Raw genomic sequence first — 23,033 nt, forward strand, 5'->3', positions numbered from 1 at the left:
ACTGGGGACAATGGCCCCTTCTTACGCTACACTTTGGCCAGTTCATTGGCAGAAGAGGAAAGGGGGCAGGCACATCTGGAAAGGCAGCTGCCAAGGGATGCCTGTGCAGCTGTGTGCTCTTCAGCTCACTGAAAGCCCATTTAAGACCCCACCAAAAAGCCCCCTTTGCTTGCCAGGAAGAGAGGAGGGGAGGTCTCCAGTGGTCTTTGGGCTACTCTTCTCTCTCTTTCTCTGCACAAGCGGGGGGGGGGGGGGAAACCACTAGGGACACTGCAAATAAGTCAGATTTATTGAAGAAAGAAAGAAGATTTCCAGCAACTGGTGTGACTCAAGCAAGCCCTTAACTCTAAGCACAGAAACCGTCTTGCATGTGGCCTTCCTTCCCCCCTTCTTCAAAAGAAACTATTTGGTCCCCTCGTTTGAGGGACTGGCTTGTCTCCAGCTGTTTTGTAGTCACCCAATTTCCTTTCAGGCTGCTTTTCATAAAAAGAAGCCTGAAAACAAATCGGAAAGAATTCTCTCTTGCAGTCCCAGACTGGTGTGATACCTTGCTGGGCTACTTCCCAGTTCCTCTTCCCAGTGGGAGGACGTCCGATGCCGGAGCTGCCGTCCTGAGACAAGCAGAGGCCAAGCGAGGTCTTGGAGCAGCTGCTCTCAGTCCATATCCCACCGGAGGGGCCAGCGGTGGCCCCCCATTTCCTGCTGGTATTTCTCATTGAATAGAGCACTCTGTTTGGGGGAGAAGTGGTTCCTCCAGTCGCCAACGATCCCTGGAAGGGCAGAAAGGAAGATCTGGCTGAGTCTGCAGCAGGGTGGGGGTCTCTAGCAAAGGAAGCAAAAGGTGGAGGTGAACCTGGGAAAGGCAGCACTGCCAGCCTCCCCCTCACCACCACCACACCACCACCACCCCGTGGCCTTCACGGACCTTTCCTCATGAACTGGCCTTTCTGAAAATCCATAACCTCAGGAGGAACCAGTCTGCCATTCACCATCACGTTCTCTTTCATGACAGCAAAGCTGCAGTGCTCCAGGATGAGCTCAGCCTGCTCTGGATGAACTGGGTGGTCCAGGAAGGCGCTCAGCCGCTCCACACAGCACTTCAGGTCCTGGGAGGGGGAGGAGAAAAGGAGGAGGAGGAGGAGGAGGAGGAGGAGGAGGAGGAGGAGGAGGAGTTGGAGGAGGAGCCAAAGAGAAGAAGAGGAGGAGGAAGAAAAGAAGGAGGGGAGGAACAAGGCAGGCCCTTTATCAGAGGTCTTCAAACTTGGCGACTTTAAGACTTGTGGACTCCCAGAATTCTCCAGCCAGCTATGCTTAAGTCTTAAAGTTGCCAGGTTTGGGGGGCCCTGCCCTACAGCCCCCACCAGAAGGGCAGGAAAGATCAGAAGGGCAGGAGAAAGAGCCCAAGAGCAGCCAGGCATCAATGCTGACCCATCTGAAGGGAGCCCACCCTTTGACTCTCGAAGGGGTAAAGGGGTCACCTGCCTGCCCTGGCCCAAGGCAAGAGCTCCACCCTGTTGCAGAAAAGGATCCGTGGGCTGGGAATGATGGGAATTGTGTTCCACCACATCAGGAGAGACTATTCTGTCTCCATTTGAGAGCATCGAAGGACAAAATGTGGCCTTTGGATATTGGCCAGCCATTCTCGTGATTTCCACAGCTTGTCTGGCTAGCTAAGAGTTGGGCGTTTGGGAGCATGGGAAAGGCCACGCTTGCACACCAGAAACGGTAAAAACAAATGTATCTGCCTCTATATGGATCTTGGTTTCCACACAAACAAAAAAATCATCTACTTTGGGCCATTTGCTTTCCTCTCCATTGTAGGGCTAAATCCAGTCATCAGAGAGGAGGCCTCTTTCGTTCATTTGCTGACCATCCCCAAATCTCCCTCCCTCCCTCCTTCTCTCCCCCCCCACCCCTCCGGCCTGACACCTGGAGCTTTTCCTGGCTGTCCTAGAAGGGAAGGGAAAGCTGAGCAGGAGGGCTCCCTTCCTTTCGTGCTTGCCTCTCCAGCCTCTCGAGCCCGCCTGGATCAGGCTCTCTAACCCTTGTTCCCATTCACACAACCCTCTTCCTGACAACAGGCCAGCATTTGAAACCACCCTCTTGTTTCAGAATAAGCTGGTTTCCCTCCCTGCGCCCATCAGTGGGCAAACTCACTTGATGGAGCTCCTCGTAGGTGATGCAAAAGAGGCCCAGCTCTTCTCGGCAGCTCAGCCAGCCCTTCACGTGCTCAAACCAGGATCCGTAGTGCACTGTTTCAAAGCAGGGAGAAGACCAGGATCAGGGAGGGAAAGGAGCCGCTTGGCCTCCTGGCAACTGACAAGGAGCCACATCCTTTGCTGGCATTTCAGCCGGCTGGCTTCCCTTCAGTGGCGCTTATGATTCATCCGAAGAGGCTCAAGTCACAAAATGTTCCAAACAGCCTCTGCTTTGAGTCCGTCTATTTCCCAGCCTGACGCCGAAAGCAGCCAGGACTTGATGGATTGACTGGGTGGGAGAAGGACCGGCAGAGTCCTGGCAAAGCAGCCGCTCCCTCCCCAGGTGTGTTTTAGTATCTGCCCTGCTACGAAAGAAGTCCCCAGATGGAGGGATCGCCCCTCTCTCCCCTGGAAAATTGCCAGTTCTACCACGGGGTCAGTGGTGAAATTCAAATATTTTTACTACCGGTTCTGTGGGCGTGGCTTGGTGGGCGTGGCAGGGGACGGATACTGCAAAATCCCCCTCCCCCCCACTCTGGGGCCAGCCAGAGGTGGCATTTCCTGGTTCTCCAAACTACTTGAAATTTCCGCTACCGGTTCTCCAGAACCTGTCAGAACCTGCTGGATTTCACCCCTCCACAGGGTGCTTTAAAGAGCCGCTCCTGGTGCCCACCCTCTGGCTCTTCACTATGGTCACGAAAGAGACCCCTTCTCCGGGTCTTGGGCAGCCGTTAAACCATGCTAGAATGAAGGCTGCAATGATGGGCTGGAAGGGAGGGCGAGTCCAGCAGCCCTTGAAGCGCCTTCCAGGAACTGGCTGCTCCTCCACCACCCTCAAGGCTGGGATCCGACACAGGAATCCCCCAGAAAAAAATATCCTTCACCGCCTGGAAAGTCTCGGTGTACATTCAAGAGCAGAAATGCTTTAATTCAGCTCCAAATATGCCTGACAACACTTAACTTTGTAAATGCTGAAGGGTGGAAAAGAGACCAATTTTTAAAAAGAAAATCCAACCCGTTAAGGATGAAAGCAGCCATGTCAATGCCTGCCTGATACAGGAGCAGCATATTCACCATCTCCAGGCTGTCTGAAAACACCATCGGCCCCCTAATGCCCTCTGAAGAATGCCTGGAACCGCAATCCCCAGAATTCCCAGCCAGCACGAGCAGAACTATCCTCCGCCACATCTGGAGATCATCAGACTGGGGGAGGCTCCCACCAGTCTCCGGAAACCTCTGCCTCCAGTCACGGAACTAATGACTGGGCTTCTGGGACTAATTGGAAACAGTTGCTACAAAGCAGCCAGGGCGCTTTAAGCCTCGGGGGGGGGGGGGGGGTGTCTCCAAACTTGGCAACTCTAAGGCTTGCAGACTTCGACTCCCAGCTACCCTGGCTGAGGAATTCTGGGAGTTGAAGTCCACAGGTCTTAGAGCTGCCAAGTTCAGAGACTCTGGCTTAAAACTAAAACACTGCCCACACCTTGTTAAAATGAATGCACAACCCCGACAGCCCCCAAATTTGCAGTTGCAATACAAAATGCAGAATGAAAGCAGACTGCGAGAGCCGTAAAGACAGGGGGAGGCCCCCAAAGGCAGTGAAATTGGAGACCGGTGGCTTAAATGACCACCAAATGGCTCAAAGGGGCAGGTCCCTGGAGCCTTTCCACTTACCGGTGCCAGCCATGAAATCCTGAAGGAAGCCTTCAAAGGAAGCTGGGTCAGGGAAGAACTTGGCCATTCTCTGGAAATGGTAGTAGGACACAACAACATCTTTTGGGTTCCTGGCCACATAGATCACCTGCAGCAGGCAAAGAATGGACAAGTTGGTCCCCCCATAGGACTTCCTGTTTTGACCCCCTGCCACCCCAGCCTTGGGTCTCCTCTGGCTGCCGTTTCACAAGAGACACCATGGCTGCCCTCATGCCACGCTAAGCTGACTATGCCAATTATGTCCCACTGAAAGCCCCCCGGGGAGGCCCAGGGTAGCCCCACGTGAAGGTTTTGCCATCGTTCTTGAAATGAGCCCACGGAGTTTCCCCAGAGACGCACCTTGGGCTTAGCTTTCTTCAGGGCAGGTGCCAACACTGAGTGGGGCAAGTGGGTGGTGAGGAGCCGAGGACACCCGATGTGCTGAAGCTTCTCTTGGAAATAGGTGTGCTCCAACCAGGGAGCTCGGGCCCAGTTGGGAAGAGACTTTATGGGCTGGAGGTTGCCGTTGCTGTAGATCAAGGTCAGGATTTCTTGCATCCATGTGGTGCCTGGAGGGCAGGAGAGAAGACCGGCTGGTCATGAGGACCTGTGGAACTGCAGGCTTTTTGACTGCAAGGACTCCAGAGGCTTCCCTCCCTGGGGAAAGAGACCCCTTGTGCAGAAAAGAAAGTGGTGGGGCATCTCCCTCCATTCAGAGAAGAGGAGTAGAAATGTTCCCTTGGGGTTCAATGGACAACTGACTGGCTGACCTGTCCACTGGGCAGCCTAAAAGGTACCTGGAGCAAAGGTGCACCCCCACATTCCCCCAAGCCCACTCTGCCATTAGCAATGGGGGTGGGGGCTGCTCTTTCCCCCAGCGGCTGACACCGGCGGGAGAAAAAAGAAAACCTTTCAGCTACCTGCAGGAAAGCCTTCTGCCAATTCCCTGACTTGCGGATAGTTCATTAAACATAAACAATGGATAGACAGGCATGCAGATTAGAGATCACCTCTTGGGCAGAACCAGTTGTGCCAGCATATTCGTCCGCTGACTCAGGGACTGGAAGAAAGCACATTTATGCAACTACGAGAAAGACCCACACACGAGTGCAAACACTCTCCCCTCCCCTCCTCCGGAATTACTGAGGCAAGGTAGACAAGGGTGCTCAGTCCAGCTTGGCTGAAGGGCCAGAGCGCCTCTAGTGCCCCCGGGAGTCCAAGGGACGAGGAAAGGAGGATGACTCCCTTTTCTCTTTGTCCACTTCCTCTTTCTCCACAAGGCCCAGAGGCCTCCAGCCTGTCTCCAACTGGGGCAGGGTGGGATTCAGGGACCCCGTGGTAAAGACTACCTAAAAGAGCAGAGGGGACCTCTTGGAGTCTCTGGGGTGGCGGGGTGAGGCTGTAGATCTGGTTGATGAATCTTGCTGGTCTTGCTGGCAGGAGAGGGCTGAAACTGGGGCAGTAGTTCAGGGGTCAGTCAATGATTAACTCTGCCACTACCACCATTTCCCTCTGAGTCAAGAGAGGGCACTTATTGTTTCGGAGGCCAGATAAGATAGTCCTACCATCCTCTGTCTCTTTGTTCCCCTTTCAAACAGCAGCCCACTGTCCATCAAAAGGGTTGGTGGATTTCCACACTCCAACCGTTCAGGCGGCCACAAAGCTCTTGTTAAGGGTTACTTGAAATGCTACGTTGCCTGTTGCAAGACTGGTGCGATGGCACAAAAAGGAGGAGGTTATGAAACGGAGGAAAGACCGGTGAAGATGACAGAGCTAGCAAAGATGGCAAAATTAGAGAAAGATCAGTAAGTACAAACCTTGATGGACCTTTTGCTGACAAGACAGACCACAGTCAGGAAGACTGGAAATCAACTTTCTTTTCCTTTTCTATTTTTTTTTCTATTTTCTTTCTTCCCTATTTATTATTTTTCTTCATTTTCTTCTCTGGTTATTACTTTGCTTAAACAATTCTAATAAAGCTGATGAAAGAAATGCTGCTGGACCTAGAATGCCCTGCTTCAAAGGTGCCCTGTCTCAGCTTTCAATTCTTTTGTGTTTGGAAGTTTGTGTTTCCTCTGAGGGCACCAAATAAGCAACAACAAAGACAGGAGCTTCTGCAGAGAGTGAGGTGGGGGGGGGAGTAGTTTTTTTTATGAATGATATGTTCCATGCCCCCCCCCCCAGGGAAAAAGGGCCCTCCAGGCCCACCAAGGGAGGAATAGGAGCCTCCCTGGAGAGGCCTGGAGCAGAAGGAACTGTCCCCCCTGAGCCATCCCAGACAGCTTCAAAAGGCTTCCAATATCTTCAGAAGAGGCTCCTTTTTGTACTTTGAGTAAACAGACTTAACTACTTAATCTCACAACCGGATTTGGTTTTGCCTGGCAAACAAAGAACCTCCTCCGTCCTCCTCCCCTAGCAGGGGTCCGCCACACCCTTTACCTGACTTGGGGTAAGTGACGAGGAGGACGTCCGTGTCTTGGAACTCAAAGTTGCTGGCAAAGTGGAGGGAGCTCTCGGTGTGGAGGTGTCCCGGCAGGCGTATGTTGGCAAAGACCTCGGTTACATCCAGCCGAGCCATGCTCTCCAGCAGCAACCGGGAGGCCTCTCTGCTCTCCTGCAGCCAAAGGACCTCCCCTCCGCCTGTTCAGCCCAGCGGTGGGAGGTATCCTCCCAAAACTGAGCTTTTTCTAACCAGAACTCCTGAAGGCAGAATTGTTGTCAGCAGGTGGATTCAGAAGGGCAGCTTGCTTTATCTCTGGAAACAGCTCAGGTTCTTCCATACTACTGGAAATAAAACCAAAACAAATTAATGAATAATTTCATAACTCGGGTTGGGTTTTTCCAACTCTTCTTGATCTTTCAGCCAAACTGGATGGTTTGCAATATGCTGTCCTTCTGTTTCCATGGCTAATCGTTTTATTTCAAATCCTTTTTTTTTATTTAAAAAAAATCTAAATGGCAGGACAAAGAATAGACTATTCATGGAGATGCCAGCAATCTGACAAAGCAGCTGTGCACATCTGGTCTGTTTTTGTGAATATGAATACAAGTAGCAAATCTTAACCTTAATTTTAAAAATAAACCATTTGGAGTATGCACACAGCACGATTGGCTTATGAGCAGAGAAACTGGGCCAGAAAGGAAAAAAAGGTTGCACGTTATAGTCATAATTGTACTTGGGGGGTGGGGGGAGCACAACACAATGGTATAAGGTGTGGGGAAAAGCTTCCTGTGGGTTGCTGGTTGTTTTTCTGAGCTACTTTGTTACTGATGCAAGAATGGAAAAACCTGATCGGTTTGTTATGATAGTTGACCTGCTTAAGAAGTTATCAGGCGCATATAAAGCAAGAGAGTAATTGAACATGTGTGACTACATGCAAGGTAACTTAAGAAGCACAACAGATTAGGAGAATGTAAGATCCATGTCTTTTTCTGTCTGGTGTTGAAGTCTGTCCTTCAGGAACTCTGCACACTCCCAGATGCCAACGTTGTGTCTTCTTAATTTCCAGATTAGCCCGCACAGTCTGCCTGGAGAAGAACACCAAGGCTCATGTTTATGCAGTCATAAATTCAACTTCAGCACTTGATGTCCCATCCCGCTCCCCCCCCCCAATTTTTCCCCAGCTTTCCCAGCTGCACAAATAAGGGGGGGCAGGGAAAAATGTCCCAAAGTAAGTGTAGACTCCCTTTCAAAGTAAGTTCATTTTTTGCGGTTCTTACAAAGCACATCCCCCTCTTAGGGTGAGTTTTTGCATGGAAATCAATTTAAAAGCAAAGTCATCAATCGTAGATAAATGGACACATTGCCTCCCCCTCCTAAAATTTAACAGGAACTTAGAAAGCCCTTACAATTAACTTGATCCCTGCTTATCTCTTTCCTAAGCCTCTTGTCTGTTGGTTTCTAATTGCCTTGCTCTAAATGGCTGGTTGAATCAGGGAGCCCTCGTGGCTGCCTCTAAGCCCTCACATTCCATCCACACACGGATCCCCCTCTCCTTCCCATGGAGGCTACCTCATCAGAACTCCACCCTACGAGGTCTCTTGTTACCCTCGCTCTCCTCCCAATTCGCTGCGCTGAGCTGCTGAATCAAATCTGGGGAACCGCAGGGCTGAAGTACAGCTAAGTGGGCTGCTCATCCCAGCAGGCCCCTTATGCCCACCGCTGCAAGCTCAGCCGCCAAAGAGCATGGGGGGGGGAAATCACCCTTCGGGGCTTTCAAAGGCAACGCAGCTCAAGCTCGGCAACCCCCTGGGTTTCAACAGCTGCAATGTCTACACGTGTGACTGGCAAGACCAAGTGGAGCTCCGTAGACCTGGTGATGCCATGAACCATGGCCAATTCTGAACCCAGGGACCCCCCTTTTTCCCCTGACTGAGTGCAAGGTTGGATAACAACAGAACTGGATCTAGAGAGAGCCAGTTTCTGCCCAGGGCTGATTTTCACCCTGGGATCTGCTGCTCCTTTGCTTAGATGAAAGCAAAGGGGAAAGAAGTGACCCAGTGAAGACTGGTCTGTTTCCACCATAAATGAACCCCTGCAGTCTGGTTTTCATGCTTAGCCTGAAAAGAAAGAGGGGGCTCCGAAGGAAGAACCACCTGGCCTACTTTGTCCCCACCCAGACGCTGCCTTGTTCCAATGTCCCCAGTGGATCCCTTCCGAGGGAGGAGGCCTCGGGGACTTGGAGCCCCTCAGAACTGAACCAGGAGGAGGAAGAGAGTTCAGGGCCAAAAGGTTCCTTGGCCAGGAGGGTCTGCTCTGCACTGCAGGGGGGTCTTTCCCCTGGGGTCAAAGGGACCTGGGGTCCACAAAAGGAAGTGGAACAGATGCTCTAGGAAGGGAATTGCGGCTGCCCAGGCCCTCCACGCTTGTCCCTCCCAGGGGGATCCTCCTTGGGTCTTCCTCACTCAGCTCAAAGGGCAGGAGGAGCTCAGCTGCCTGAAGCCTTCTCTGGCTCCTCCCAAGCCACACTCACTCCCAGGAGCCGCCACATGATGGGTGGATCCCTCTCGGGGCACTCCCCATGTCCCTTACCACTCTACTTGCCTCCAAGGATCCCTGGGAGGAAACGCTGGAGGAGATCTCTGCTGCTGGTCCAGATCCCCTTCGTCCCAGGATGCTGCTGGTGCCTTACCTCCTGCTGGCTTGTTTCTCCGTCTGCTTGGCAGATGTCCATCATCTGGAGGCAGCCAAAATAATGAATACCACACCTGTGGTGGACGGGTAAGATCACAGCCTTCCTTTCCCTGCCGTGGGTTGGTGGAGGAAAAGCCCCTTCTTAGGAGATGCCTTCAGGGCCTCCTGCTGGCACTCAGCTGGCATCCAGCTTTCCACTGGGCTGGCTGGTTGGCACAATGCCACACAACCTCCAATGGGGCCGGCACAATCCACATCTATGAGACGCTGTTAAAATATGCGTGCGATATGTTTGGGCTGCTTTCCAGGGAACAAAATCTGCAGGGCCAACTAGGAGGAAGTTTCCCATCAAGGCTTCTGGAGAAAAGACCCTTTTGGGAGCAGCCCAAGGGGGAGAAAGGGGTGGACGAGCCCTTGCAGGGGGGTGAAGAAAAAGGCTGGGGAGGAAGAATTGCACAAGAGTCTCCGCAAAATAGGGAACAAACATTAAACTATCAAACGTCGTTCAATAGAAATAGAACAATGGATTTGGGAGCAAAACCTCCATGTGGTATAAACGGAGGGCTGCTGAGCTAGAAGTGGCCAGCGGGGAAGGAGAAGCCCAGGCTGAGATCCTCCCTTGGGCAAGTGGGTGGCCATGAAAGGTGCTTTGGTCAGGTTCAGGTGCAGCAGAAGCGGAGAGGAGAGTCCCGCTGGCAAAGTGTGCAGGGTGGGACCTTCCTGGATTTGGCCATCTTGGAAAGCATTCGTGGAGGAGGAGGAGGAGGTGGCAGGAGAGGCAGCCAAATAAGCTAAGGGCTGGGCAGCACCGCAGGGAGGGAAGGTTTCTACGCTGGGGGCCACGTGGAGCAAGGAAAAGGGAGTTGTGTAAGGGTGTGTTCCATTAAGCAAAGGCTGCATAAAGGCATGAGAGTTTTCTCTCTCTCAAAGCTCAAGAAGGATTCAGATCAATGCAGGGGAAGAGGCTGCAGCCCCCCCCCCCCCCGCTTCCATGCTGGCCTTGATCAAGGAGCCCTTTGCTCAGTGAATAATCAACCACCAGGTGATTGCCCTCAGGGTTGGCCAACTTGAACCCTCTCCCTGGAGGGTTCTGGAATTGAGGCGGAAGCACAATGGTCAGGCGGCCTTGGAGGCTGGGAAGTCCCGAGGTGAAGAGGCTCTTACAATACCCCCCCCCTCTTGCCTGTCTCTTGAAGACCAGCATGACTTCCGGTAGGACACAGAAGAGGCTCCATCTCTGGGCACCAGGAAGCCCAACAGCTCTTCTGCCTCCTTGCCCTGGATTCCTTCCGAATGTGGAAACAGCTGGGGGTGGGGAGGCCCATTTTAGGCAATCTTGGGAACTCCAGGCGGATTCCATCCCTTTGGTGTTAACAAATGTAGCTGAGTAGCAGTTCTGGGAATTAGGAAGGAAGATCGGTTTCAATTCAATACACAATAACATTCAAGATCAAAGAAACTTTGAAATAATAATAGACCTGGTTCCCCCCCCCCCCCGTCTCTCTCTCTTTCTTAAGAGAACTTGCTTTGATCTTGAATGCTATTTGTTTTGAATTATAGCTGAACTTATTTTCTTCAGATATTGGAAAGAGAGAGATTTTGTGGTTTGGTTGCTCTGCCATTTCCAGTTAAATGCAACTAAATAACTGAATTTCTTAGTTAGAAGGAAAGCCATTAACGGACAAAGCAGCCTTTCGTGGCCCGTTCGGTGCCCTTGTCGGAAGGGCAGAGGGTCTTCTGCCAACCCCACCAGGCTGCTGGCAGTTAGTTATTAATCCTTAGTGTAACCCTGGATAAAGCCGGAGGTGGTGGGCCCTTTTAGGTTTTAACTTCTTTTATTCTTTTTTGCATCTGGCTCTTTTATTGGTTTATTGTATTTTTATATAGTTTTTAAGCGTTTGTGTTTTAATTCTACCCCATCCAGAGTCACAAGTGAGATTTTGACAAATAAGTAATAAAAGTATGGATTTTTGTTGTTGTTCTATGAATTGCTTTCTCTGATCAAAGCAAGCCAGTGTCTTAGTGTTACAAGCAAGTTCTGCCCATCCTTTAATTATCTGATGCAAGGAAGACTAACTGTTTATCATCTCAACCTTTGGTCTTCAAGGACAGTTGCCTTATCAATCAATCTGCTTCAATCAGCCTCTTGTATCATAACCCAGCATCTGCCCAAGACGATAAAATGTTATCTTCCACTTTTATAGTCACAATGATCTGCCCTGGCAGTTGCTGACAAAATTCAACAACCAGCTATCTTTGAAGTCAGCCAATTTGCGGGAGCTGCAAGACACTCATACCAATATTCAGAAGCTGCGTCTTGGGCACGTAGGAGCACAGGTAAGAGATGAACAAATGACACTTGCAAGTCTCCGTACAATCAAGTAGGAGAGATTAGCCTTCCTACTGAAAGATCCAATCATTCAGATGTTTGCAAATTGCTAAACCTTCTAATTTGCTTATTTTCAGATGGCTTTTTTGTTTAGCCTTTTGGCTGGGTTTCAAATGTGTGTGTGTGTGTTTTAAGACACCTTCAGTGGGCCCAACCTCTGCTGCTGCCCGCTTCCTTCCTGTGGAAAACAGAGATCTGTCCTTTCCACTTGCACCCCGAGCTTAGATCATCTGCTCATGCAGATGTGGCTTCCTGATAAAGCCCCTCACACAGGAAGTTTTATTGCACCTTTGCCTTCCTTCTGCAGTTCTGGGCAGCCTATGTGCCCTGCGACACCCAAAACAAAGACGCAGTAAAGCGAACTCTGGAGCAAATCGATGTCATTCACCGGATGTGCCACCAATATCCAGATACCTTCAAGTGTGTTACTGACAGTGCAGGTAAGCACAGGGATGGTGCCAGGGGCCGTTGCTTCCTGGCTGGCCAAGGAGGGGCCCAACAATGTGCCTCTTAGTTAGCACAGGGCACACTACAAGTCAGAGAGGCTCCAGGTGGGGCTATCCAGATGATGGAATCCAAGCCCTCCGGCTCAACCTCAGGCAACTGGCCCTTCATTATAAGCTGCTTCCAGGGAGAAGCAGGACAAAGTTCCCTGGCCATCAGCAACTGCTCAGGAATCAGGGCCAAAACCCAAATGTTAGTTTTATCCTTGTCATCTTTTTAACCCAAAATCCTAAGTCTCTGTTGTGGCAGGAGAAACTGTCTGGAGCTGGGTTTACATGTAATTCATGCAATCATTTTTTAAAACTGCAATTGACTAAACCACAAAATTTGACCTGTAACCCATGGATTACAAAGCATGAAGCCTTGTGTGTCATCACACAATGACAACATCCACTAGTTTGGTCCTGGCTTGCCACACTGAGGAACTCAGATGACTGCAGTTTATTCAACAAGCTAACAGTTGAGCAAGCCACAACTTAGATGATGTGTGAAAGAGGCCAACATGCTAAGAGTGTTGAGACAACTCTTGGCTGGTTTAGTGCAACACATGAACTCCGTCTCTGCCAGAATTCTCCATTGTTCAATGTGCAAAAGAGCATGGGTCAGGCGGGGGAGGGGAAGTTAGCCCTAACTGTGAACATTAAGGGTAGGAACCATCTCATATTCCCAGCTGGCCACCCTGAACAATGCGCCCCCTGGCCCTGGAAGCTGGATGGGAATCCTTCTCTTGCAGGTATCCGGGAGGCTTTTGCCACTCGCCACGTAGCCAGCCTAATCGGCGTGGAGGGGGGCCATTCCATTGACAGCAGCTTGGCCGTCTTGCGCACCTTCTACCTGCTGGGCGTGCGCTACCTGACCCTCACCCACAGTTGCAACACTCCCTGGTAAGCGGAGAGGCCCTGAAGCCTGCTTTCAAATAAGGGCAGCACATGGCTGTTCTGTAGCCTTGCAAGCATTCGGGTAGAGAAGGGCCGAAGAGGGCCGTGGGGCAACGCATTTCAACAGAAGAGTTCCATTTAGGGGGACAGGAGCTTCACCTAAAGACGATTCAGGGAAGGAGGGTGCAGAGAAGCAAGTGCCAGGATTCTATGCTCCTTCATTTGGGGTTCTTTCCTTGGCAGGGCTGACAACTGGCTCGTAGATACAGCAGAAGAAAAGCCTGTCCACAATGGCCTGACGGAATTTGGGAAGGTCAGTGAAGGCTCTGTGGAAGGATTGGAATGGGGGGAGGGGGCTGTGTGCGGCTACCCAAGCAGCGCATCTCATCTGCCAAAGGGGGACAAGGCCTTGTCATTGGCCCGAAGCAGAGCGGGTTAAGAAGAGCTCCCAGGGAAAGAGGGGCTGCAAAAGTAACCGCCACGAGGAGCAAAGCTTGCGGAATAGGAAGGACAGGCCTCACTGGGGCAACTGATGTAAGATGGGGGCTTGTGCCAGAGAGTTTGGGGCAGGCTTTTCCTCTTGAACCCAGAGCCTCCCGAGTGCATCTTCTCACAAGGCCAAGGTGGGGCCAGAGGCTCTCCTTCCTCTCCATATCTTTGATCCACAGCGTGTGGTCCTGGAGATGAACCGGCTGGGGATGATGGTGGATTTGTCCCATGTCTCTGTGGAGACGATGAAGGCTGCCCTAAAGGTCTCCAAGGCCCCCGTGATATTCAGCCACTCCTCGGCTTACGCAATTTGCTCAAGCAGGCGTAATGTACCGGATGATGTCCTCCGCCAAGTGGTGAGCAGAGCTGGGCTTGGGTGGGTGCGAATGGCACAGGCTTTCAACAGCGTCAATGCAGTAGTCGGGCGGGAAGCTTTTGCTCGGCGTTCTTCCTTGGCTCCTGGGGTGCCCTTCAAAGGGACCGGCCCACCACCCACCAGGCGGACACGGGGTTGGGTGCAACGGGGTCAGGAGGTGGCAGGGAAGTTGAGGCTCTTGCTGTTCCTGGGCGGCCCCTTTGATGATGCCCTCTCCTCTTCTCGCAGAACAAGACACGCAGCCTCGTAATGGTCAACTTCTACAATGACTACATCTCCTGCAGCAGCCATGCCACTCTGGCCCAGGTAGCAGGTAAAGCCAGCAGAGCAGGAACAACACATAAGGAGACACGGGAGGGGGAACTGAGGCAGACAGAAAGCGCTCAACCTCTCATCTTTCTCACCTGCAGACCACATGGACTACATAAAGCGCATTGCTGGAGCAAAAGCTGTTGGCATTGGAGGAGACTATGATGGGGTGCCCAGGTACCAGCAGGAGGATGAGGGTAGACTTGAAAGAAGCCCAGCCTGCAGTGGGGCTTCCGGTCCCCATGGCTGGAGTGGCATCGTTGCTTGAAGATTGTAGGCTGGTTGTAGGCTCTACCAAGAACGATACTCGCAGTTTAGTGGAGGTCTGCAGGAGCCATGTCCCTATGGCATGTATGGGTCATGGCCTTGAATGAACAGGCATCCCGAGGGGGAAGGCACTCCTGGCCCTTAGACTTCTTTTCCTCTGACCAAGACATGGCCGATCAGAGAGCAGGTGGGTGCAGATAGGCTCCTGGAGGTGCAGCACCCAAGAGATCAGCCCTGACATGAGAAGAGCACATGCGAGAGCAGGGGGAAGGGGCGAGAGACATGGAACCCTTCCCTTAACTTCTTGTAATTCCACTGGTGTTTCTTTGGCTTACAGAGTCCCTCAGGGCTTAGAGGATGTCTCCAAATACCCAGACTTAATTGCTGAACTGCTGAGGAGGGAATGGACAGAAGAGGAGGTGAAGGATGCCCTGGCCAACAATCTTTTGCAGGTCCTGGAGGAAGTAGAGCAGGTAAGACCGCTCAGACCTGAAGAAGAGCTGGAGCCGGGTAGTAAAAGAATTGGGCATGGAAGAACTTCAGCTCTATAAAGCGGCAATGTCCAAGCCCAAAGATTCTCCTCTCATTTTCACCTTGTGCTCGTTTTCCAGTTCTATTTGAACTGCTTGTCTTTGGAGAAACTCTTCCCAGCCAGGAGAACCATTTAGGTGGAAGCGTGCTTTAGTGGTCAAGGTTTTAGATCAGGACCACAAAGATCTAGAATCCGGTTCACTTCCACCCATGGAAGCTCAGTGGATGTCTTGCAACTCATCATTTTCTTCCCCGGTCTACCTGAGAGGACTGCTGTGGAGAAGACAGGAGAATGAAGAGGACTAGGACCCAATCTAAATCTAATGAACTCATCTGAACAAGCTCTTCTCCTTCCTTAGGTGCGAAACAACATGAATCTCAAAGGATTTGCTCCCGATGACACACCCATTGCCCTCGAGGAACTGGAAAGAGGATGTCGAACACACTACGGGTACCCCAACTAAGGAGAGCACCCAAGAGCTTTGCCTGCTGTGCCTCTCCTCCTCCTCCTGCTCTCCACAGTGATCTAATAGAATTCAATTCAATTCAATTCAATTTATTTGTGCTTCTAGACCGCCCCCTCTCCCAGAAGGGACTCGGGGCGGTGTACAGTCCATAGAGAATATCACAAAAATACAATAAAAAATTAAATATGTACAGTTTGGAGGAGGTTAAAATGCAATTAAAAGAACTGTACAAAGCTAAATAAATATAATTTTTTTTTAAATCCCTAAAACAGACACAACAGATTAAAAACCCTAAAATAACCAGATAATAATACATTTGCCAGGAGGGACAGTTGTAATTATGCCAGGCCTGCTAATCGGAACAGAAGCCCCCGGATCTCCTTCCTTGTAGACCATGAGGATCCTGCCAGGTTAACAAAGAAGCAATTTCTACATCCAATTCCTATCGCACTTCAAATTCTGCCCAAATCTTCGACTATTCTCTTATTACCTCCATTAACGTGGCCGGTTACAAAATGCCATTGGTGCTTCAATGACAGCTCCTCTTTCCCTACTGTGGATATCAGAGGGGAGGCAAGCAGAATTCTGCTTTGAACCTTTCTAAGTATTTACTAGTCCCCCTCTTTGCTCTGCAGAATCCGGGAGTTCATAATGCCGGAAATGTCTGGTGGGGAGTACAGGGAACGACACCTCGCGCCACTTAGGTGCTTCTTGGATTTGCCTGGCTCTTTTTCCCCACCTTGTGAAGGACAGAGATTGCAGCGGAAGGGATGACAAGAGAACAAGCAGACACACAACGGGGAATAGATCAAAAACAATGCAGTGGCACCAGCAGCCCCGAGTGCACTTCGCAAAAAGCCCAGAGGATTCCCCTTTGCATGCCTGTTTACTTCCTTGTAATTCCTCCCTCCAATGAATGTAAATAGAAGCCTCCCTCTCATGAATCACCCACTTGGGGTGGAGAGCTTAGGAGGGGAACAAAGCAAAGGAGTGAAACCCATTAGTCTTTTATTAGTTTTGAACAGGCTGGGTGTGTGTGTGCGTGCGTGTGTGTGAACATTCAAAGGACAGGGAGTGGGGGAAAAGAATGTGCAGTTGGCTTCACATCATTTCCTCCTTAGCGATTGCTTTGCTTAATGCCAGTTGCTGATCCCAACTGTGGTCACTAAATGAGGACTACCTGCATATTATAACCTGCATTACAATAAAAGAACCAAGGGAGACGGCGAGTTCAAGTCCCACTGTCGACTGACTGGGTGACTTTGGGCCAGTCCCCCTCAGCCTAACCCACCCACCCACCCAGAGTTGTCCTTGGAAAAAGAAAAGGAATATTCGGGGAGTTTGCCACTGTGAGTTGTACATGGAAAAAGAAATTGGGATGCAAATCTTTTTTAAAAACCTACCTTGATGGAAATAGGCAGGACCCACTGTCTGGGTAAGGAGGGCTGACTTTTCTTTTACGCCCCGAGAAAGGAGATCAGATCCAGAAAGGGCCCCGTCCTGATTGACGGGGGTACACCAAGCAATCAGGCTGGCAAGATTCTGTGACTGAAGCCAATAGGAATAAAAAGGAATTTGATCCGCCTTCCTGTCGAGTTGATTTCTTGAGCCCGGCTACCTCCATGATCTCCCCCCACCCCCAAGAGCCGTCCAGAGCAGCTCCTCCCCCGCAGGGCCCCTTCCTCCAGGAAGCAGCAGCGGTGAAGATGGGAACAGACCCCCGTGGAGGGAAAGCAGCCCCCTCCCCCCCAGTGGCGACTGCATTCCCTGCAGGAGTCCCTCTCCCCTTCTCCCCCGAAGTAGAGAGGTAGCCTGGGCTCCTTTTTGGCCTCTCAAACAACCGAGCTGCTTCGGGGAACCGTTTGCGAGTCCCAGCCGACACAAACAACTATCGAGCTTTGCAAATCTGGGTGCAGCTCCTGCTTCCCAGAGAATGTTTGTTTATTTAAGCCAACATTAAAACAATTGACAACATTCACTTTTCATTTACAGAAAGAAAAAGGCAAAGACGATTTTTCTTAGTGTTGGAGAATTCACGGCTCTGTAAAAAAATAAATGTTCCAGGGAAGAGGATTATAACCTCTCGCCCTCCCCAGCCCAGAGGAGCAGGGCAGCTCAAGGCCTCCACCCTGAGGAGGGAAAGGAGAAACACACACTTAATCCCACCAGTAGAGGGGGAATACTTGCTTGCCACCCCAAGCCTGGCTTTTTAATGGGAAAACTGAATTCTCAGGGGAGGAGGGGAGATGGCCCTGGCTCTCATTAAACACAAACACACACACACTGTGTGTGTGGGGGGGTGTGTGTCTATACAAGGATGTCCCGGTGCTTGTAACTTGGAGTAACAGGGGGAGGGGGAGCTCAAGCACCAGAGTTAGGCTGAAGGTCCTTCTATGTGCAGGAGGGTCTTCTCCCGAAGCTGGGACGTTTGGAGGAAGGGGCTCCTCCAGACCCAGGCAGACATTCCCCTCACCCCTACATGACAAGCTTTGGGGAGGGGAGGGGCAGCAGGGCCACTCTTTGCAAAGGTCACTTTGTGGTCTGTAAATTCAAGGCAGGTTCCAGAGCTGCCAGAAGAAGGGGCCTCTTCGTCTTCCTGGCAGCGTCTCCCCAACTTCCAAGGGGACTCTTCCACACATGCAGGTAACAAGGAAGAAGGAACGGACAGCAACCGGCCTCACGAGGAGCCGTCAGTACAGCGGAATCTACGCATGCAGCACCAGGCGTGTTCCTGGCCCTCTTAGGAGTGCCCAATGCCCCAAAGGTTGGGCTTCCACTGTGGCAAGCACACTCAGGTTCCTCTCACCAGGCAGGAGGAAGAGGAGGAGGAGGGTGAGAAGTGCAGGCTGGAAGGAGAAGCAGTTGGGGGAGGCAGGGCATCCATTCCCGGAGAGCCCTTGGCCAAGGACCAGGCACGTCCACAGAGCCCACACAGCTTCTTTGGACAGGAGCGATCATGGCTGGATGAGGATGAGGTCCACGCTGGGGTGGACAGGGCAGTCTTCCCCCTGGCCCTTGAAGAGGATGGCCAGGGGGGGGCAGAAGGCAGGGCTCCAGGCAGAAACCCCACAAATCATAGGAGAACAAGGCAGGAGCAACTGTCTGCGAGGGGGCGGGAGAATTAATTCCGCAAGGCAGCCAACCTGAAAATGTGAGAGGAAGAATGTTAATGCAGGAAAACCGAATCTCAACAGATCTCCTCAGGTCTCGGCCCTCCCGGCTTCCTAGGAGACAGATTCCAGCTATGACATTTCTAAAGGCCGAACTGTTTCCAAAGAAAGAGCATCCCGTGGCCTTGAGCACGCTCAGAGCGTGTGCGATCTTCCTCCCTTTCAACTCTAGCCTTTTCTTCTCATAAAGGCTTCCAATACTTCTGATCTGCCTCCCTCTTGTGAACACACAATGTAACTTCAGCTAATTAAGGATGGACTCAGATTCAGGCTCTCATTTCCTGGCCAAGCCACAATGGCCTGGTTCACATCTAATGCAATCCACAATGGAGCAGTTCCCAAAGCTCTTTTGATAGGAAGTCTTGACGCCACCGACGCCACCACCAGGCGCACAACTGGGCCAGCTGCATCTCTGGCGTCAGTGAACGAGGCAGACCAGCCAGGATGAACCATGGCAAGAAACAGGGAAGCGACAACGCAGCCCGAGTGGCTGCAGACCTCGGGGGGGGGGGGGGGGGGGAGGAGCCCTCAACAGCCCAGCTTTCCTTCTTCAGTGCAATTCTTTCGTGTAATGTGGGCTACGCACATTCAACCGTCTCCCTTCCGGAAAGCGCCACCTGCCCGGCTGTCTGGCTCTAGACTGATGGGCTGAAAAGGGGTCCCGTCCTGTGGGCAGACCAACCTCCGTGACAGCTGATCCTCCTGCGAACGCGTCGAGCTCTCTCCCATGGCCGAGGCCCCTTCGGGCAGCTGGTTCAGCTGGTCCATCACCTCCAGGCCGTTCTCCTCGGCAATCTGCACTATCAGGCTGTCCACTTGCTCCTGGGGCGTCGTCAAGGTCGTGGCTGAGCTCATGGAGTCCTCCATCACCTGCGGGGACCCCAGGCAGAAGCCTTGTGACCAAGGCAAGCACCAGCAGCCAAGGTGGGAGCAACAGGCAGACCCCCCTGAACAAACTGCATTCCAGGGATTCAACCCATTCACCCACTTCTTGCTAGGGACACACTAAGCTAAGCCGTCATCCCGCCATCTTCCTTCAACTTCTCTCCAAGCAAGAAATCAGCACCATCATCTCCAGCTACTTTGTTCAAGCAATTTGGGAAAACAAGGGTGCCTCTTCTTGCTCAACAGCGAAGCGTCTGGCACAAGGCAGAATACGGAGCTGCATGATCCAGTGCCCTGAAATGTGACAGGGGCTGGCAGTGACAAAGCAAAGCATGAGCCAGCAGATTTAGCGCTAGACTCCTCTTAGCCCTGTTTCAAAGCCGGCTTGGTCGTAGCCTGTGCCACCTGTTTGATTTGGAGCCATTTCGCCTAAATGGGGAATTCCCACAGACACCCAAACACTTTCACAAGCATGCAGAGAAGGCAGCAAAGGCCAGAGAAGAACAGGAGTAGTTTGGCCGGCTGGAGACTTTGAAAACGTGCTTTCCCAACTGCCCAGCTCTGAAGCTCAGCATCCCCTGCAGCACTTACTGAAGTGTGGACATCCAAATTCTGGACCTGCTGTTCAAACTTGTCCATCACAGCTGAAACCTTCTGAAGATCCATGGAGCCGAGAGCTTTGTCTAAGGCCTTGGTCACCTGGGCCATATTCTTGGTTACCTGCAACAGTCAGGAATCGTACTCACTTGGAGGAACCACACCAAGCCAGGGCCAGTCCTGAAGAGGGGGTGCCTCGTGTGACCCTGGAAACAGCAGCCCAGATCAAGATCAGCAGAAAAGTGTGCAATGGCCAGTCAGCGCGGATTTCCCAAGGAGCCCTGGCTGCATGGCTTCCTCCTCTTCTAGTCACGGAAGCCCTGAGACAGGAAGACCACCAAGTTCGGGCTGAATCTGGGATGCTGGAATCTCGTGAGCTGCTGATGGGTAACGACTGAGTGGCAGCGGGTGAATGGGGCAAGGGGAAGCCAAGCAGCCTAGCAGGAAACCCAGAGGGTAATTTTTACGTATCAAAATAGTATCAATCCCCGTCCCCCAAGAAGTTTAGTTGGCTGGGAATGGTGGAAGATGCCTCCACACCTAGAAGGGGCCAGTTTAGTGTAGACGATCTTTTGCAACCTCCAACAAAGAAAACCTCTCCCTGTTGCCAGGGAGCAAGGAAGGTCAGGGAGTATTAAAATAAAGCTCCTTACTCCCTTCATGGTCACAGCTGTCTGGACCTTGGAGGCCACGGCATCTACGCGGGAAGCCATGCGCAGCCAGTTCAAGCCTTCGTTCTTCTTCCGGATGGCATTCTCTGCGTAGACCCGAGCACATTCCACATTCTTCTGCTGAAGGGCCTGGAATTCAAGACAAGGAGCATCCTTCAGCTTCACAGTTTCTCCCAACAAAATCAAGAGTGGAAGAGGCTTAGTGACGCAGACTGAAGGGAAGACATTCTAGAAGTTCATCTGCTTCAGAAGTGAGGAAGAAAAATGGGGGGACGGGAGGGAAAGAGGAAGGCTCCTCAAAGACACGGGCAATGCAGGGCAGAACCAGGAGAGCAAAGAGGCTCAAGCTAAGGAGGGAGTGAAAGGGCCTGCAGGCAGTCTTTAATGCCACAGATGCAAAAGTTTAGAAACTTCACGGGGCAGCCCAAAGGCTTGAAGGCAGCGGAGATGGAAGCCCAGCCTTCCCGACTCATTCCTCAAGTTATCCCCACCCATTACTCCTAGCCTTGGCATTCATGCTCCTCACCTTCTTGACTTTGGCTTGTTCTGTTTTGGAGTCCTTTTCTGCCTTCTTGGCAAGCTTCTCCAGCTGCTTGGCTGTAAACTAGAGAGAGGCAGATGCTCAGCAGGCCCGTAGGCAAGAGCAGGCACCCCCCCATCCCAGTCACTCAGAAGGACAATCAAGTTTTAAAAATCAGAGATGGAGGGATATGTACTGAAGACATGAGAGGAGGCCATTTACTGGTTCAGCTAAACCTGCTACAGCTCTAAGTGGCATCGGAGAAGCAGCCATTGCCAGATTCTTTGACAAGAATTGTTCATCTACAAAAACTGACATTCTCTGTCCAAGGAGGAGAATGTTTCCTAACCAGAGTGTTTATTGTGAAAAGGGTTAATTGTCTGTTAATTTTGCTGCAAGAATTTGTGCTCTGTAGGGAGAACCAGGCAATTTTAAGGCCTAAGGAAAGCACCTTTCATGGCACGAGAACTCACCTTTAACTGAAAGAGTGTATCTGTGAAGAGAAAAATGAGAGCAGTTGGAAGATTTAATTGATAAAAGGAATCGTGGATAGGAAGGGCAGATTTTTGGAAACGGATTCACAACATTCCCTCTGCCCAAATTGGTGCACTCCACAAAATTTACAGATTTGAAAAATCCAGATTAAAACTGTGGAGTATATAGAAATGTTTTATTAGAGGCCAAGAATATGAAATAATTAGTTTTATATATTTTAAAAAATATTTTTTTAAAAAATCTGTAATTATTTCTCAGTTCTGCAACTATAACACCTTGGGGCTTATCCCTTTGATCGCTTACGATTGGAGATTAAACACTCAGGCTTCCTCTTACAGAATGTCAAGGTAAATCCATCCATTCCCTGGCACAAGACCACCCCACCCACCCCCGCAGCAAGAGAGCCTCTTATTCTGCCTTCTCCATTCTCAGATTTAATATGGGGGGGGGGATCTCTGTCTGCGTCTTTTCCATCTCCCCTTCTGGGGCTCCAGGTGGGCTGCCCTGCCCCTCCCCCCCTGCCAGCGCAGGGTCATCCCAGGAGCTTCCGGAGCTGAGACGGGCCAGTCTGACGCCCCAACCCCTGGGCCACACTGCCTGCCCTCTTCCCCTCGGCCTGACGACGGGAGGGAGGGAAGGAGGAGCCGCCCCGCCTGGAGCCTCCCGGGGCGAACCCCCTCCGCCCCTCGGCCTTTCCTCTCAAAGGGACCGGGGGGGGGGGGGTCGGGGTCTTCAGGCAGCCTCCGCCCACCTCCCCCCATGGCTCCAGAAGGGCCGGGCGACACCTCCAGTCCGCCGCAGCTGAGATGACGGGGCCCGGCGACCCCAACCCGACTCCCCCCTCTGCAGCCCCTCCCTCTCCCCGGGAAGAGGACCCTCACCGTCCATCCCGGCTGAAGCCCCCGCTCGCCTTTTCTTGCCAGGACTTCCGGGTTCCGGAGACGCTCACTTCCGCCTTCCTGCCGCTCTGGAGGCGGGGCCTAGGGCGGCGCATGCGTCGTCCTGCCTAGACGGAAAGCGACTCCAAAGGCTCACGTGACTCTTTCAGAAGGCGGCCGCGGTTGCTGCGGCAACGAAGAGCCCGGATGTTGATGTGCTCAGAGCCCGCCTCCGCCCATTTCGCTTCGCTTTATTTATTTCTTTGCGCTGCTGCAAATTCTGCGGGCTCTGAAGGAGGTGAATGGTAGCTGCGCCCTTCGAAGCACCTTTCTCCGGGCCTAAAAGCCCCCAGGCAGCGCTATTGGCTGGCTTTGGAAGTCCGATCCCCTGGAGACTCCAAACCGGTCTCAGACCCGACGCGACGTTGCTCGCGGCGGTAGCCTTGACCCTGTGCCCATGCGGGTCGGCCATGCATTCAGACGAGACCCCGGTTGCGTGTCTGGGGAGTGTTGCGTGCAGATACATCCCAGATATGCCCTTGGGGTCTCGTCTGAACGCCGTGCGGGCGCAGGGTCAATAACGGTC

At 52.0% G+C, this 23,033-nt stretch overlaps 3 protein-coding genes across 3 annotated transcripts; 1 reads left to right on the top strand and 2 right to left on the bottom strand.

Annotated features, from left to right (window-relative positions):
- Window positions 1–271: 271 nt before the first annotated feature.
- LOC309397147 (sulfotransferase 2B1-like) lies at window positions 272–9,032 on the bottom strand. Its single transcript, XM_081962908.1, has 7 exons — window positions 8,928–9,032; window positions 6,327–7,411; window positions 4,248–4,456; window positions 3,870–3,996; window positions 2,158–2,252; window positions 926–1,106; window positions 272–770 (listed from the first exon to the last, which is right to left on the bottom strand). The coding sequence occupies exons 2-7, from the start codon at window positions 6,463–6,465 to the stop codon at window positions 655–657; spliced, it is 867 nt and encodes a 288-aa protein (XP_081819034.1). The 5' UTR covers window positions 6,466–7,411; window positions 8,928–9,032; the 3' UTR covers window positions 272–654.
- DPEP1 (dipeptidase 1) lies at window positions 8,909–18,218 on the top strand (the record flags this gene model as incomplete). Its single annotated transcript, XM_081962907.1, has 10 exons — window positions 8,909–9,108; window positions 11,226–11,358; window positions 11,718–11,850; window positions 12,648–12,798; window positions 13,036–13,105; window positions 13,461–13,637; window positions 13,886–13,970; window positions 14,068–14,143; window positions 14,571–14,706; window positions 15,124–18,218. The coding sequence occupies 10 exons, from the start codon at window positions 8,909–8,911 to the stop codon at window positions 15,226–15,228; spliced, it is 1,266 nt and encodes a 421-aa protein (XP_081819033.1). The 3' UTR covers window positions 15,229–18,218.
- CHMP1A (charged multivesicular body protein 1A) lies at window positions 17,125–22,569 on the bottom strand. The gene is made up of 7 exons (XM_081962909.1): window positions 22,451–22,569; window positions 21,548–21,567; window positions 21,081–21,158; window positions 20,537–20,683; window positions 19,878–20,006; window positions 19,084–19,271; window positions 17,125–18,374 (listed from the first exon to the last, which is right to left on the bottom strand). The coding sequence occupies exons 1-7, from the start codon at window positions 22,455–22,457 to the stop codon at window positions 18,353–18,355; spliced, it is 591 nt and encodes a 196-aa protein (XP_081819035.1). The 5' UTR covers window positions 22,458–22,569; the 3' UTR covers window positions 17,125–18,352.
- Between the last annotated feature and the right edge of the window lie 464 nt (window positions 22,570–23,033).

The sequence above is a fragment of the Natrix helvetica genome (genome assembly GCF_964273705.1).
Source record: "Natrix helvetica genome assembly, chromosome: 10".
In the NCBI taxonomy this organism is placed as follows: Eukaryota; Metazoa; Chordata; class Lepidosauria; order Squamata; family Natricidae; genus Natrix; species Natrix helvetica.